This window comes from Pelodiscus sinensis, chromosome 5 (assembly GCF_052426305.1).
Source record: "Pelodiscus sinensis isolate ZL-2025 chromosome 5, ASM5242630v1, whole genome shotgun sequence".
Taxonomy (NCBI): Eukaryota; Metazoa; Chordata; order Testudines; family Trionychidae; genus Pelodiscus; species Pelodiscus sinensis.
The window spans coordinates 64,031,762-64,047,334 of NC_143056.1; the positions used below are offsets into that span (position 1 = coordinate 64,031,762).

The following is a 15,573-nucleotide window of genomic DNA, read 5'->3' on the forward strand; positions in this document are numbered from 1 at the left end:
ATGTGTTTAGCTCCTCCTCATATGGAGGCCACCAATGCCCTTTGATCAGTTTTGCTGCCTTTCTCTAAATCTTTTCCAATTCCATTACACCCCATTATACCCTTTTTGAGATGGGGTGTAATGGTTTTGTCAACAAAACCCTGTAGTCTAGACACACCCCCAATGACTAAAAAGAGAAATAACAATTTCTCTTTTTTCCCCCCTTACCAGCCAAAAGAAGAGGTATCTTGATTAATGTATAGGATTATCAGCTTTGTTTGTTGATATTTGCCAACCATGTCCCTCTATCCATAGCTTTGTTAAGCAAACTTATATACAGGTAAGGTAAGCAAACTATCTTCTTTGAAAGAAATTCATATGGCAAGTGACTTATGCAAGCAGGGAACAAGTTTACTGATTTAAAAAAAATGCAAAGCTGTTTTTGATATATACAATCGATGAATGTTTTATTAATTATGACACACCCAATTCAAATCTTTTTTTGGTGGACAACCAGCTGGATGTGAATTTTGTTGAAAGGATGCACTAGTGAAATATTTCTCTGTGTGTGTGTTACATACTGCAGGGTAGGAAAGGAGAGTGAATAAGCCAAAGATGAATTATTGTAATGTTATAGGAATAAAAATATGGTTCCTTTTCAGGCAGAAGAAGTCCAGTTTTCTCTATAATTGCCAAATACTGCTTATCTTCTGTGAGGGACCTCATGACAAGAGTGTTTCTCCACTGTCCTCCTCTCACTTGCTTTCCATGACATAGGGATTTGGTACAATGGGGAGGGAATGGCAGCTAATTTTTCACTTTCTTGTAGGCATTTCACATCCTGGAATGGTCCCAAGAACTACTGAATGCACAAGGAACATATGCAAAAAGCCCGAAGGAAAACAATTTAAAATAGAAGGAGAAATACTGAAAAATTGCCCCAGTCACCACAAAAGGAAATTTCAGTTGCCATGGAATTGCTATGAAGAAACACACACCCTAGGATTCCAGCCAACACGGACACAACACTTCAGGGAGATAACTTCAGGGAGTTATCTACCTTTCTAGCAGTGGTGGGCTCATTTTCTGAGCCCTTCACAAACCTGGGCACTCGTTCAACTACTACAGGAAGTCCAGTTCATCCTATCTTCCTTGCAGCTACCTGCTCAGTCCTGTTGGTTTTTTTGCAGACTATTGGAGAAAATTTCCTTTGAAAATAACTTCACTTTGTATTACTGCCATAGGGTTTATTTAGTTGCTGAGGAAACAGCTTCATTAATTAGCATTTGCTTCAGGAACTCCCCATATTCAGCACTGATTTTTTTTCAGTCTGATGAAGAAAATGTTTTTGTTAGGATTCTCCCTCTCCCCACAACGCCCCATCTCATGGAGAAAGTCTCTTAAGGCTACCTTAGCATGTTTGAGTCCATTCCATCTATCCTATGAAAGCCAGGAGCATTGCCTTTCTGACAACGAGACACACACCTCGAGATGGAAGGCTTCAGATTATCAAGGAAGGAAACTCATCTCTGTTCTGCATGGGTCCTGCTTAAGAGATAGGAAGGACTAAAAGGACAGGAGTTGTAGTACCTGGATTGGGAGATTGATCAGATGACACTATCACATTTTTGCCTGTCGACAGCCTGAGAGGGGGACTCAATAAAGAAGGGCTCTTCTCATATAATCCAGAGCAGGACACAGCAACTGTAACAAAACAATAAAGAGGGGAATGTTTAATGTTTAAAATGGATTAAAATTCTTAAGGCTCCTATTACATTACAATAAAACATCCACCAGCATAACACATGTTAGTGCAGTATTTTGCACCAAAATTGTCCCACATTCTATGGTTGTAATATAATGCTCCTCCAACAATGTCCTCATTATGCAGCATGGCTCCCAGAGATACACGCACGTTAGCAACATAATTCACCTAATGATGCCATTTTATTACATATATATTCTGCCCAGCTTTATCCTTCTTACTGCAAACACACCCTCCAGAGATGCACTCACTATAACAATATATCCCCAAAATGCCCATGCAACAGCAATATACTCTTCCAATGATACCCTCTGTAGAGTGTAGCCATGTATCTGCTTACGGATCTTGTGGGTGTGTTTCTACACACAGGAGAATTGCATAATTTTAGAAGTGGTTGGAAATGAGGAGGTGAAGGCAACGCCATCTGACCCATCAGCAGTCACCAATTATGAGTGAATGCTTTACAGTTCACAGTCTGAGACCCAGTGTTCTAAAACGTTATAAAATAGTTTTACTCATATATGTGGCCTACATGTTATAAAGATTTTATGAGTTACTCAGGCATGAGTTACTCAGGCACGAGCAATGGCCTTTCTAAACTCATGCTGATAAAACCTTTATGCCACTGTACAAATCCAAGGAGTCTTTATTGCCTTTCACAAAGGCTGAGCTTTTTCACAGGAACCAAAAGCAAACGATGTGCCTGTACTTTCCAGATGCTGGTTTTTACTTATGTCCTAGGTGCTGGTGCTCTCCTTTCTCTAATGAAAATGGTGTTATATTTATTCATATTAGTAATTCCCTTATATAATATCTATCCACTTCAGTAATGACTCTGTCTTTCACTCATTGCTAGGATTGCATGTTTTATGGACATCAAATTTTAAGCAGATTTTTGGGATAGGCTTTGGTAATTTTGGTGAAAAGATCAAGTCTTAGAAAGTGTCGAAGGAATTATTCTGTACCCTGAATAACCTCCATTCACCCACACTTTAGAGGAAATTACAAGAACTACCTGGTAAAAATGATCACTTTTCAGAAGAGGTGTTCTACCGGATCAAATTATTGTCACACTAGAAATGACCCTTTGTCTCCATCATCCACCAGGAAGTGCTTTGCAGTCCATAGTACAACACATTTTGACTGAGAGTAGAAATCTTCATTTATATCCTCATCAGCATCCATTGTTGGCCCACAGGTGCTCACAATAGTTACCTGTTAGTTTTTGGTGATCCTCAATCAGTGTGTCATAAGCTGCTCATTGATGCCTACTGGCTGCTCAGAAAGGCATCCTACGAGCTTGTTCTTTATAGCAAAGCCTTACCATTTTATTAAAAAACCATTTTATCAGAGACCCCTAAAGAAGATAAGATCATTCCTCTGGGGGATTTCAATGCACTCACTGAACAAGACTCAGACCTGTGTAAAGGAACAATCAGGAAAGAAGGAGCTGGCAAAAGCAACTCAAATGGAATCCTGCTCCTGACGAAGTGTGCTGAACATGAACTTATCATCATGAACACCCTTTCTTGACAAAAAGACAAGTTCAAAATATCTTGGAGATACTCACGTTCAAAGCACTGGCATATTCTCAACTATGGCATAGTTCATGCTCGAGATCTCAGTGACTTACGTCTCACAAGAGCAATGACAAGCACTGATGACTGCTGGACTGATCATCGCCTCATTTGATTCACAATGAAATTTAAGATAGCCCACAAATGGAGGCTGCAAAAGCAGCAGATCAGGTGCAAGCTGAAGATTCAAGATCTGAAGGACCCCATTAAGCATGACCACTTCCAAGCAGTCTTGAAAGAAATGCTTCTATCAGAGCATCAGGAAGAAATTGAAGAGCATTGGACCCAGCTGAAAGCACAATCATCAATACCTCTGGGGAAACTATAGGCTACCATAACAGAAAGCATCAGGACTGGTTTGATGAGAATGATGATGAAATCGAGCAACTCATCAATGAGAAAAGAATGGCATTCTGTGCTTGGCAGAATGATATAAATTGCCATACATGCTGCCTTTGCCTTAGAAGTCCAACATAAAACCAGAGAACTCAAGAATAAATGGTTTACTGAGAAAGTGCAAGAATTCCAACATTTCATGGACATCTATAATACATGTGGTTTCTTTAGTACCATTAAGGCTGTTTATGGGCCAGCTTGTCATGGCATAAATCCCCTTCACTCTAAGGATGGAACTACACTTCTGAAGGACAAGGAAGGCATTTATTTTCACTGGAAAAAACATTTTGAAAATCATCTTAATTGCAATTCCTTGGTCACAGATGAAGTTCTTGAGCAAATTCCCCAATAACCTTCTAGGGATGAGCTTGGAGACCCTCCGAATTTGCATGAGGTATACAATGCCATCAAGCCGATGAAGAACCACAATGCAGCAGATCCAGAAGGGATCCTCACTGAAATCTTTAAAGATGGTGGAACAGAGTTAATTCGGCAGTTTTGCCTGCTAATCCTTAAAATCTGGATAAAGGAGGAGATACCCAGTGAAATGAGGGGCACCTTAATTGTAAGCCTCTTTAAGGAAGAGGATAAAGTGGACTGTATAATCTCTCTCCTTGCTGTTGCAGGCAAAGTTCTGGCTTGGGTCCTTGCAACCTGTCTTCTGCCCTGTCAGAAGAAATTTTACTAGAGTCAAAAGCGGCTTTCAACCATGTCATGGAACTGCGGATATGACCTTCACTGCACGGCAGCTGCAAGAAAAGTGTTGAGAGCAAAACTGACCACTGTACATGGCTTTTATTGATCTAACTGAAATCTTTGACTCAGTAAATCACCATACCTTTTGGACTGCACTTTCAAAGATTGGATTTCCTGATAAGTACATCAGTGTCCTAAAATTGCTTCATGACAACATGAAAGTGACTGTTTTGAGGAGCACTGGTTCCCAGAGTGAACCTTTCAAAGTACAAACAGGAGTCAAACAGGGCTATATCATTGCCCCATCCATGTTTGTGGTCTTTATTGCCATCATTTTCTACCTAATTGCTGGGAAGCTCCAGCTGGTGTTGAAATCATTTAGAGAATGGATGGAAAGCTGTTTAGGCTTAGCAGGCTGAAAGCTAAGAGTAAGATTTCCACCTCATCTGTCATGGAACTTCAGTATGCTGATGACAATGCAGTTTTTGCCCACTCCGAGAAAGATCTTCAACCTATCTTGAATGTGTTTGCTGATGCTTATGAAAGTCTTGGTCTCACCCTCAAAGTCAAGAAGGCCAAAGTGCTCCATTAGTCCTCTCCAAATGAGGTACCATATGCCCCATCTATTAAAATCAACAGAGAGGCACTGAAGAATGTTGATCATTTGCTCTACTTTGGAAGTTATCTTTCATCCAGGGCAGACATTGATGTAGAAATCCAGCATCGTCTGAGTTATGCCAGTACAGCCTTTGCTTGTTTATGGCACAGGGTTTTTGAAGATTATGACATTCAAACAGACACCAAACTTCTTGTCTATCAAGTCATCATTCTCCCAACACTATTGTATGGGTCTGAAACCTGGACAACCCACAGACATCAATTGAAAGTCCTTGAGAGGTATAATCAATGCTGCCTTGCAAGATCTTGAAGATCAAATAAGAAGGCAGGTGCACTAACATCAGTGTTCTGGAAAAGGCAAAGAACACCAGTATCAAGACAATGATCATCCATCAGCAACTTCTCTGGTCTGGTCACATTGTTCGGATGCCAGACCACCACCTCCCAAAACAGGTCCTGTTTTCTCAGCTGAAAGAAGGATACTCTCAGGGGCGGATATAGGGCAGGGTGAGTGGGGCGGCCGCCCCGGGCCCCGTGCTTCAAGAAGCCCTGCGCATGCACCATGTCAAAGGGGGGGCCCCGCAAAATTGTGCTGCTCTGGGCCCCGCAAAATCGTCATCTGCCCCTCGATACTCTTTACTGTAACATGGGAGGACAACAGAAGTGTTATAAGGTCTTCATAAAGGATAATTTAAAGAAGTGCAACACTGACGTTGACACCTGGGAGAGACACGCCCAGGATCACTCCAAATAGAGATAGCAATAAGTCTATCAGGTCAGTTGCTTCATACGAGTGTAAAATAATTTTCTGCATCGAGCCTGATTTCTCATGAGAGACTCAGTGATGGCAGATTGTCATGGCTCATTTTGAGAAGAGGTGGAGGAATATTGAGAAAACTATCAAAACCCAGATCGAGCCTGCAGCGATCAAGTTTGTATTGTAAACCAAATTAGAAAGTCTTTGTATCAAGGAAGATCTCAAGACCCCTGGGGAATAGACTGCCAGCTTGTGTTCTGTGTCCTTTGAGCTGCTGAATTGTTGCTGTTGACCTTCTGCCTTGATCTCTCTTAATTATGGCTGCAGCTGAGAATTTACTTCCTTCAGGGTTTGACTGTTACAAAGTAAGATTCTCAGGCATGTCTGTCACATTCACTCACATGCCCAGATCCTAAAATACACCTCTTCCGTATTGATTGGTTTGACATGATTTGTTCTTTACAAATCCAGGCTGGCTGTTACCTATCACCTTATCCTCTTCCAGATGTTTGTAGATGGATTCCTTAATTACTTGCTTCATTATCTTACCTGACACAGAATTAAACTGACTGGACTGTAGTTTCCTGGGTTGCTGTTCTTATTCCCCTTTTTAGATGGGCACTATATTTGCCCTTTTTCAATCTTCTGAAATCTCTCCCAACTTCCATGACTTTTCAAAGATGATAGCTAAAGGCTAAGATGCCTCCTCTATCATCTCCTTCAGTATTCTAGGATGCATTTCATCACGGTCCTGGTGACTTGCAGACATCTAACTTTTCTAAGTAATTTTTAACTTGTTCTTTTTTTATTTTAACTTCTAAACCTACCCCATTTCCACTAGCATTCACTATGTTAGGCATCCCATCACCATCAAACTTCTCAGTGAAAACCTCTGTATGATCTCATTGAGATGCACAATCAGGGCCACCAGAAATGTTGTGAGAAGTTTTATGGACTTCCAGTGTCCAAAATGGCTAGTCAGCAATGAGTCAGACATAGTCAGAGAATTGACTATGGGGTCCCAAACTGTCACATGATATTAGTCTGCATTTTGCAAGGACTAATCTAGTTTGTTACTTCCTGCCATGCTTCTGATCCATCCAGTCATCATGTTTTACTGCTCTCTGCCCTCCGCCCATCTTAGAAACTCCTCCTACTCTATAAATGTCAGTAATGATCTGTTGCTTCCCTTGTTGGGATAATTAATGAAGATGTTGAATAAGATCTAACAATGATCTCTCTGGTTCTCCACTGGATGCCTCCCCAAACCAACACAATGATGTTTAGGATGTGCTTTATTTAGGATCTTTGATTCAGTTTTCAGTCCACATGACAGTGTTCCTAACCAAATCAATTTGAACAAAATTTCCAGTTACACTACAGAAATACCATGTTCAATGCTCTGTTGAAATCCAAGTACATTCTGTTTACTGCATGCCACATGCCTGCTAATTTTTCATGCTAATTTTGTAGTTTTACATACATACATATATATGTGAACATTCAAGTTAGCCTGGCAACACATTTTTTTTTTATCATCCCCGGCCACTTATTGCTCATGGTTCTATCACCCTTCACATACAAAAGGCCAGGTTTTCAATTGTGCCTGAGCTCTATTAGGCTATGTTTAGACTACATCCCACTTTCGAAAGAGGGATGTAAATGAGACATATCGAAATTGCAAATGAAGCCAGGATTTGAATTTCTGGTACTTCATTTGCATAATGGCAACTGCGTGCTTTCGGAAACGGGTATTTTGAAGTAAAACCGCTGTTTAGACATGGTTCTTTTGGGGAAAAAAAAAACCTTTTTTGAAAGATCCTGTACTACTTAAAAAATTGAGGTTTACAGGATCTTTTGAAAAAGGTAGGGGTTCCCTCCCTCCCCCGAAAAATCATGCCTACACAGTGGTTTCACTTTCGAAATACCCATTTTCGAAAGAATGCGCACCTGCCATTATGCAAATGACACGCAGGAAATTCAAATCCCAGCTTCATTTGCAATTTCGATGTGTCTCATTTGAAAGAGAGATGCAGTCTAGACATGCCCTTAGAGCCACAAGGGAGCATTTCTCACTTACAACATTCTTTACGCCACTGACATGAGTCTGCTCATGGATCTTCAGGGTACTGGGCTTAGTGGAACTCTGTTTTGCCATACTCTGTTCTTGTCCCTTCCCTCCTCTTATTCCAGAAATGGGGCAGCAGCTGACACTGCAGGCAGCTAAGCATCTCTGCCAGCTTGTTGCTAATGGAGTTTCCCCTGGATGGCGGGTCAGTGCTCCACTAGCCATCTCTAGCTATTTTAAGATCACTTTGCACAACTTAGGTGGACTTAGTAGACTATAGAATCTGTCCAGAAACATTTATTTCTCAATGTATTTGCTACAATATTTTCCAAGGGATAGAAAATAGTCTGGCAAGACAGAAATGGCCAGAATCACTCATTTTTCCTGTTTTGAAAGTTGGTACTACATTCACTTTCATCCATTCTTTGGGGACCTCTTCAGCTGTCTATGACTTTTCAAAACTAAATGCTAGCAGTTCAATGAATTTGCTAATTAATTCCCTTAATATTCTAGAATTCATGTTTTCCATGAATTTGTTGATTTGTAACTTAGTGCTTAATTCTGTGTTCTGAACTGCCTGTTCACATTACAAGTTACACACAACAAAGTTACAGCAATGTGTCATTTGTCCCACCCTGACATTTCCAGAATGTATCAAATCTATACAATCAAGGTCTTTTGCAATATTTTATTGTCAATACAGAAAGAGTAAAAGGAAAGAAAGAGCGCCACCTACCAATTTATGAGACCACAAGATTTATGAGTCCTATGACAACTAGGACAAAAACCTCACTGATATATTATATAATGCCTCTCCCATCCCTCACCCCCATTCCTGAGCTGGTCTTCTCCTTCCCTCAGACACATAATTATTGTTAATATGAATCCACACAGAATGGCTAAGTGTACCCAAGGATCACTGGAGAGAGGCACAGAAAAGAGAAAAATGTGATTGCATGGAGCACAGTCTGCTAACTGCACTATTCCCTTAGTAAAAACATTTTCTTGCCCTACGCTGATACAGAGCAAGGTATCTGCTTAGGCTGTTGGTTTCCAGGAGATTAGCAGATGATGTCAGGTGGCACATCTGAGCAATATTCCTTCCTTCTATTGGAGGGCAAGCATGATCAACAGCCACAGAACCAACCTATTCCACTGGATCATTTTACAGTGTCCCCTTTTCCTCCCTTCCATTGTATCAGATACATATTCAGATATATAGACACTGAATACACAAAGCAAAACGTACAACCATTCACTTTCATGTACCAGAACGCACACAGACATTGCTCCTCTTCCATGCGTCTGAGGTCCTCCATTACCTTTAAAATAGCAGAATCCCAATTTCCCCCATGTTGGTAGCAATGGAAATTTGTTACCATCTTACAGTTGTTAATGGCCTATGAGATACAAACTGGTGGTATCAATTCCATTCCCCTAGTGGACATTTGATATCGGGGGCACTCTTGGTGGTGGTCTCAATAGAGGTTCATTAGGAACAAACTACCTTTCAACACCTACGATGAAGCATATTTACTAGACACTGTGAGGCAATTTGCACTGTTGCCGCTGGTACCATTTCTGTTCTGTCTCAGCCCCTTGAGCTATTAATATGGCACCTTTCACCAATACTCTATTTGCTTTTTTATGTTTTTAGGCTAATGAATATAAACAGAAGAACATTACCTTCTTAGTCATGGGGCAGGCGAATACTGAGCCTAATGCATTACATCTTCAGCGCACTACATCCGCATTCATGGTTTCTCTTTGGTACCTATTCAGTCTGTGACAGAAAGGCAACTCTGTCTTTAGTTCCTAGCTTCATAAAAATCCAAGAGATGCACCCCCAGAAATGAGATTAATTTCTCTCAATGGTTTATCCATTCATTCACATTAACTAACTCATGAATAGGGATCTTCAAGATATATTGAATTACATCCCTCTATTTGCACAGGTATACAGCTGGGTTTGTTTTTCCATCAAGTAGTTTGAAGAAATTCCATTTTAAGAGAGATGTATATTTTATTTAACATGTTTTTTTTCTGACTTGCAGATTTATAGCAGTTTCCCTTTTATTTGTGATGGAATTAACTTCAAGACTAAATACCTGACTCTCTCTCTCTCTCTCTCTCCCCTCCCCCTCCCCAAGATGGGAAAGGGGTTGGGGTTCACTGCTAGATTTACAGAACTTACAATCTCTGGCTTTTGACCTGCAGGAAGACCACTTCAGTCAAACAGATCAGTGTTGACATGTTGGAACAATTTGTATATGGGGGGTGCTGAGAATCATTGAACAAAACTGTACACCCTGTATATAATGGGAACCACTTCAAATCAGGCACCACAACCCCAGTATCTCTAGTTTCTGCATCTTGATCAGTGACATCATCAGGCAGCCAGCCCACCTCCTTTCAATAGCTGAAACAGAGCTCTGAGGGATAATCAAAGGGCAGCCTTAGCTTAGCTATGAGAAAAAACTTCCCATTCACCAGAGTTTACAAATACTGGCCCTTAGGGAGCTGATAAAGAAATGTGTGAGCTCTCTCGGGCTTTCATAGAAGCTCAGTGTCAGCACCAAACAGGGATGTAGAAGGGGAGATAAGGGCCTGATTTGTCTTTAATAAAGGTGCATATGCTCTGGGAGGGGGGATGTGAACATCTCTGATAAGGCAGCTTTAGGTTTTTGAGGGGGGGGAGGAGGAAGACCTATGTTCCAAGTCACCAAGGCAGCTCTTTGGTTCTTTACTGACTTGCCTCCCTGCCTGAGAGAGCAGTGACAAATTCTCGCTGAATTCATTCTTCCGTCTTTTGTAATAGCCAGATGGCACTGACTAAGGTTGCAGATATAATGTCACCCCACACCCTGTTGCCCTGTGATTTAGGGTGTCTAGCTGCAGAAAACGAAGGCCTGATTTCTGGTGTCTGTACAGTCTAAAGAGCTGGTAGACAAGGCTCACAAACGCTGTGGCTGTGTGCTCCACAGATCTCAGATGCTGAAAATGTCAAAGCAACATCAGCTTTTATTTTAGCAAAAAACATGTTCCCAGCCCTTTCTGTTGCAGAAATAGCCCTGAAAATCAACACGGATCCCCGCACTTGGAAGTTTCACATGGTGCTTTCTTAATCTGGCTTGAGATTCTCAAAGCCAGCTAACAGATTTGGCCACACTGCCTCCATTAATTTCAAGGGCTGACCATATATTTCCCAGCATTTGGGGTCCATGAACAGGTGTCTCTGGATTTCTCGGGTGTTGTGGATTGGAGGAGAGCCTAGATTAGTGTGCCTCTGGGCCAAGGATGGTTACAGCACAGTGCTACATGCTCCCTTCTGTACATGAGTCAGCTGTCCTCAGTTGGCCTCTTGATTCTAGGGGGGCACATCTTAGTAACATGACATAGAAAAATGTGACTGGTGGTCAAAGCACACTGCGATCATGAGAGGAAGGCACTCTCACCCCAGGCCTGACACGGATTCTCTGCAGATGGCCTTGGTGAAGTCACTAAGGAACATATTGGATCAGAGCACTTATCCATTTAATCCTGCACCCTGTGTGCAGATGTTTCAGTCACATAGTAACTCTGTGGCAGAAGTAGGAAAAAAAAATCTTAAAGTCCTGATCCCCATTCCTTTGTTCTAAGTGGTAGAAGAGGCCTCCCACAAAAGCTATATTTTACTAGAACCTTGAAATTGTCAACCTTACAGGCACTGGATCGAGATTGTGGAATCACCTCCAGAGACAGGAATGGCCATAGAACTGTTGTCTAACATTCTACAACTTGGCTTTTTTTCCAAAAAGGTCTTTGCATTCAAAAGGCACATGTGCATGAATACCCTCCACCAAGTTATTTATCCTACAGGAAGGGACCATTATTTCTATTTTTAAATAATTGGGTGGATAAAGCTTCTTTATCAGTGGTAGATGAGGACCACTTCTGGCTTTCAAATAACCCCCTAAGCTCTTCAACCTCATCACCAAAAGCAAGCTCCCCACAGATGAGGGTACTCCAACTCAAAGTGGCACCAGACCCTTCTAGAACAACAGATGCAAAATCTATAAATATATTTACACTGTTGCAGTGATCAGCACTCCCAGGTCCTATCCATGCCTATCACAAGCAGTATGCCTCATCCAGTCTCAATAAAAACGATGTGGGTTAAATCAGACAATCACTATGCTCTCAAACGCATTAACGCAGGAGAACGATAACAGGAAAAAATACCCTACCAGCTGTGAACACTTTTCACACAGCAATCACTCCATAGATGGAGTATCAGTCCTCTTCCTCAAAGGAACCCTGTATAACAACTTCAAAAGATAAAGCTGGGAGCTTAAATTCATAATCCTGCTAGACACTAAAAATCATGGACTGAACAAAGATACTGGATTTATGGTTCATTACAATCTTTAACTTCCTAATCCTCCTTTTTGTTTATGACTGCAAGGATCACTTTGTCTGGAATGGTCTCTTAGAAGCGCTCTCATGTTGAGTCCATTACTCCACCAAAGCAGAAAGAACAAGCAGAGTTGATGGGAGAGCATCAGTTGTTGACTTACTGAGGTGAAGATACCACAGTGGTTTGCAGACCTAACTATGTCAGCTTCAGCTATGTTATTCACGTAGCTGAAGTTGAGTGACTTAGGTCAACTGCCTGCAGGTGAGGAAACATCTCTTTTGCACTCTCCAGAGTCTTTGAAAATGTGGCACGAGTTTTCTGCGATAGCACGAGGCATTTTCTTTCAAAAAAGTCTCATCAAGAAGATGGTAGTAAATATATAACAAAGACAACTCCCATCTGCTCCCCTCTTTCCATGTGTCTATGAAATGAGTGACTGCTATATGGAGGGGAGGAAGGTTCTCTCACTATTTTCTGCTTCCCTCATACTAATTGGGTATACGTCACCTCAGAAAAGGATGCAAAGATCAAATTTCTTGACACAATATTATGACTGCATCCTGCCCGTGAGTCCACAAGGGGAGAGACCATTCTCAATTTAGGCCTAAGTGGAGCACGGTATCTGGTCCAGAAGGCGAAAATAGTTAAACCACTTGGTAATAGTAACTGTAATGTAATTAAATTTAACATCCTTGTAGGGGAGAAAATGTCAAAGAAAACCACATGAGTAGCATTTAACTTCAAAGAGGGCAACCACACAAAAATAAGCAAGCTAATTAAACAGAAATTAAAAGGAACAGTTATGAGGTTAAATGCCTGCAAACTGCATAGAGACTATTTAAAAATACCATAATAGAGGCTCATACTAAATGTATAGTCCATATTTTAAAAAAGAAAAAAACAAACAAACAAAGTGGTCCAAAAATGCCATCATGGCTAAACATCCGAGTAAAAGAAATCATTAGTGGCAGAAAGGCATCCTTTCAAAATTAGAAGTCAAATCCTAGTGAAGAAAATAGAAGCATAATCTCTGGCATGTCAAGTGTTAAATAACAACAAGACAGGACCAGAAACAATTAAGGAAAAACTAACAGCAATTCTTTTAAATACATCAAAAGGAGGAAGCCTGCCAAAGAGTCAGTGGGGCCACTAGTCAATAGAGATTTTTAAAACATGTCTGGCAAAGAAGACAAGTGAATTCCTGCATTGCTCTTCATTACAGAAGATGTGACAGATTTCCACACCTGAGTCGTCATTCTTAGGTTAAAAAAAAAAATCAGAGGAACCGTGCAACATTGAAGTGTCGATAAAATTGGCTTTGGGCCAAATTGATAAATTAAATAGTAATAAAGCAGCAGGACCAGACAGTATTCACCCAAGAGTTCTGAAGGAAGTCAAGTATGAAGCTCCAGAATGACTAATTATAGGATGTAACCTGTTACTTAAATCAGTCTCTGTACCAGATGATTGAAGGTTAGCTAACATGGTAACTTCTAAGAAAAGGTTCCAGAAGCAACTCACACAATGATTAGGGCTATGGAACAGTTTACTTTTGAGGAGAGATTAAAAAGACTAACTGTTTAGCTTAGAACAGAGATGAGTAAAGGCAGGTGGCTGGGGAGAGGAAAGAGATATGATACAGGTCTATAAAATAAAAAATCATATAGAGTAAATGAATAGGAAAGTGTTAATTACTTCATCCCATAACACAAGAACTAAGTATCACCTAATGAAATTAATAGGCAGGACTCGCCGAACCGTGGCGAGCCCTGTTCGCCAGCCGCGCTGTCCGGCGATCTGCACATGCGCAGATCGTTCTTCACATGCGCAGATCACCCAAACCCGGCTCTTCCGGGTTACAGGAGAGTAGATTGTATTATTTGTCAAGCCCTGTTAATAGGTGTCAGGTTTAAAACAAAAAGGACAAATTTCTTCACACAACACATAGAGAATCGGTGGAACTCATTGCCAAGGGATATTGTGAAGGCCAAAAGTATAACTGGCTTCAAAAAAGAATTAGATAAGTTCATGAAGGATGGGTCCATCAGAGGTTAACCAAGATGGTCAGGGACACAATCTAACACTCCAGTTGCCACTGTCCACTGTGAGAGACAGGATACTGGGCTAGATGGATTATTGATCCTACTTTCTTATGACTAGGAACAGGCCAACTAAATCTACACAGAAACATACATGTCACAGGTTCATAATTCTTAAGTAAACCTGTGGCAAAGGAGTTAATAAAGACATGTTACAGAGTTACCTAGGAGTCATTGTAGAAAATAGTGTAAAACCATTAGCCGTATGAATGAGCTCACAGCTACTCCTCTCCTAACCTCTCCTAGCAGGATTCAATGAATGGTAAAGGGTGTTTGCAATCTGAGGGTAAGTTCACAGCCTCTCCACTCAAAGTGCCTGATTGTGTAATGTTACCACACATCCCTGAAGTCAGAAATGCTAACCATGATCTACAGTGCCAAACTGGCTATTGAGAACAGAACCTGAGATGTTTTCTTCAGACCAGGAATGAATGCTGCCATTGAAGATAAGGTATCCAAGTGTGAAATCATACAGAATGCAAGATAAGCACTAAAACTACATGAGATTCCTGATTGTCTTTGGTTGGAGGTGGTCTCAAAATTGTTTGAGTTAAATGAGAAATATTGCTTCCAATTACTGTATTACTATGTACTTTTTTTCAAATGGAGCTGTTGCACAACACTTTGGGTAGCAATAGAATCCAACAATATAAATAATTTTGATCATCACAGGATTCTAGATTTCTTAAGCACCCACAATACATGAATAGCTTGTTTCAGCTATTTTTTATGTAGCCATTCAAACACACCAACTCTATCTCTTATTCCACCAATCAAAAGGAGTATCAGAGGAATCAACACAAATAAATTCAGGAGACTCATATCTGGCATTTCTGAAATATCAACATACATCCTGTAAGGCTGATGAGATGAGAGGAGCACATACTACCAACATTTAACCACGCTATTGAGCCAAAGAGAAATGAAGTGTGCAGAAGTTACACAAGAGTGATATGCTAGAAAGCTAGAACAGATGTACAGTGACAAGCAGACAGAAGGGGGTTTCTTTTGAAGGGTGAAGCCCTTTAAATTGCAACCAGAGCGCCATGTGGTATGCTCCAGGCAGCTCTATGGGCTGCCTGGTGGGGGCAACTGCAGTGTGGCATGCTCTGGGCAGCGCTGAAGGTTGGTTGCCCCTAGCCCCGCCCCTTCCAGGAGCATGGAGCCATCCCTCTCCCCTACCTTGTCCAGGGGCTCAGCAAGTATGTCAGCCCCCAGTTGA

The 15,573-nt window shown here is 41.1% G+C and overlaps 1 protein-coding gene across 6 annotated transcripts in view; it reads right to left on the reverse strand.

Moving 5' to 3' along the window:
* Positions 1–15,573, reverse strand: part of LTK (leukocyte receptor tyrosine kinase) — a 154,757-nt gene that overhangs the window by 86,797 nt on the left and 52,387 nt on the right. For all 6 annotated transcript variants that reach the window (XM_089778486.1, XM_075927151.2, XM_075927149.2 and 3 more), the window contains exon 2: positions 1,570–1,683. In XM_089778486.1, coding sequence (XP_089634612.1) covers positions 1,570–1,683 — 114 coding nt within the window. The remainder of the gene's footprint in view (positions 1–1,569; positions 1,684–15,573) is intronic.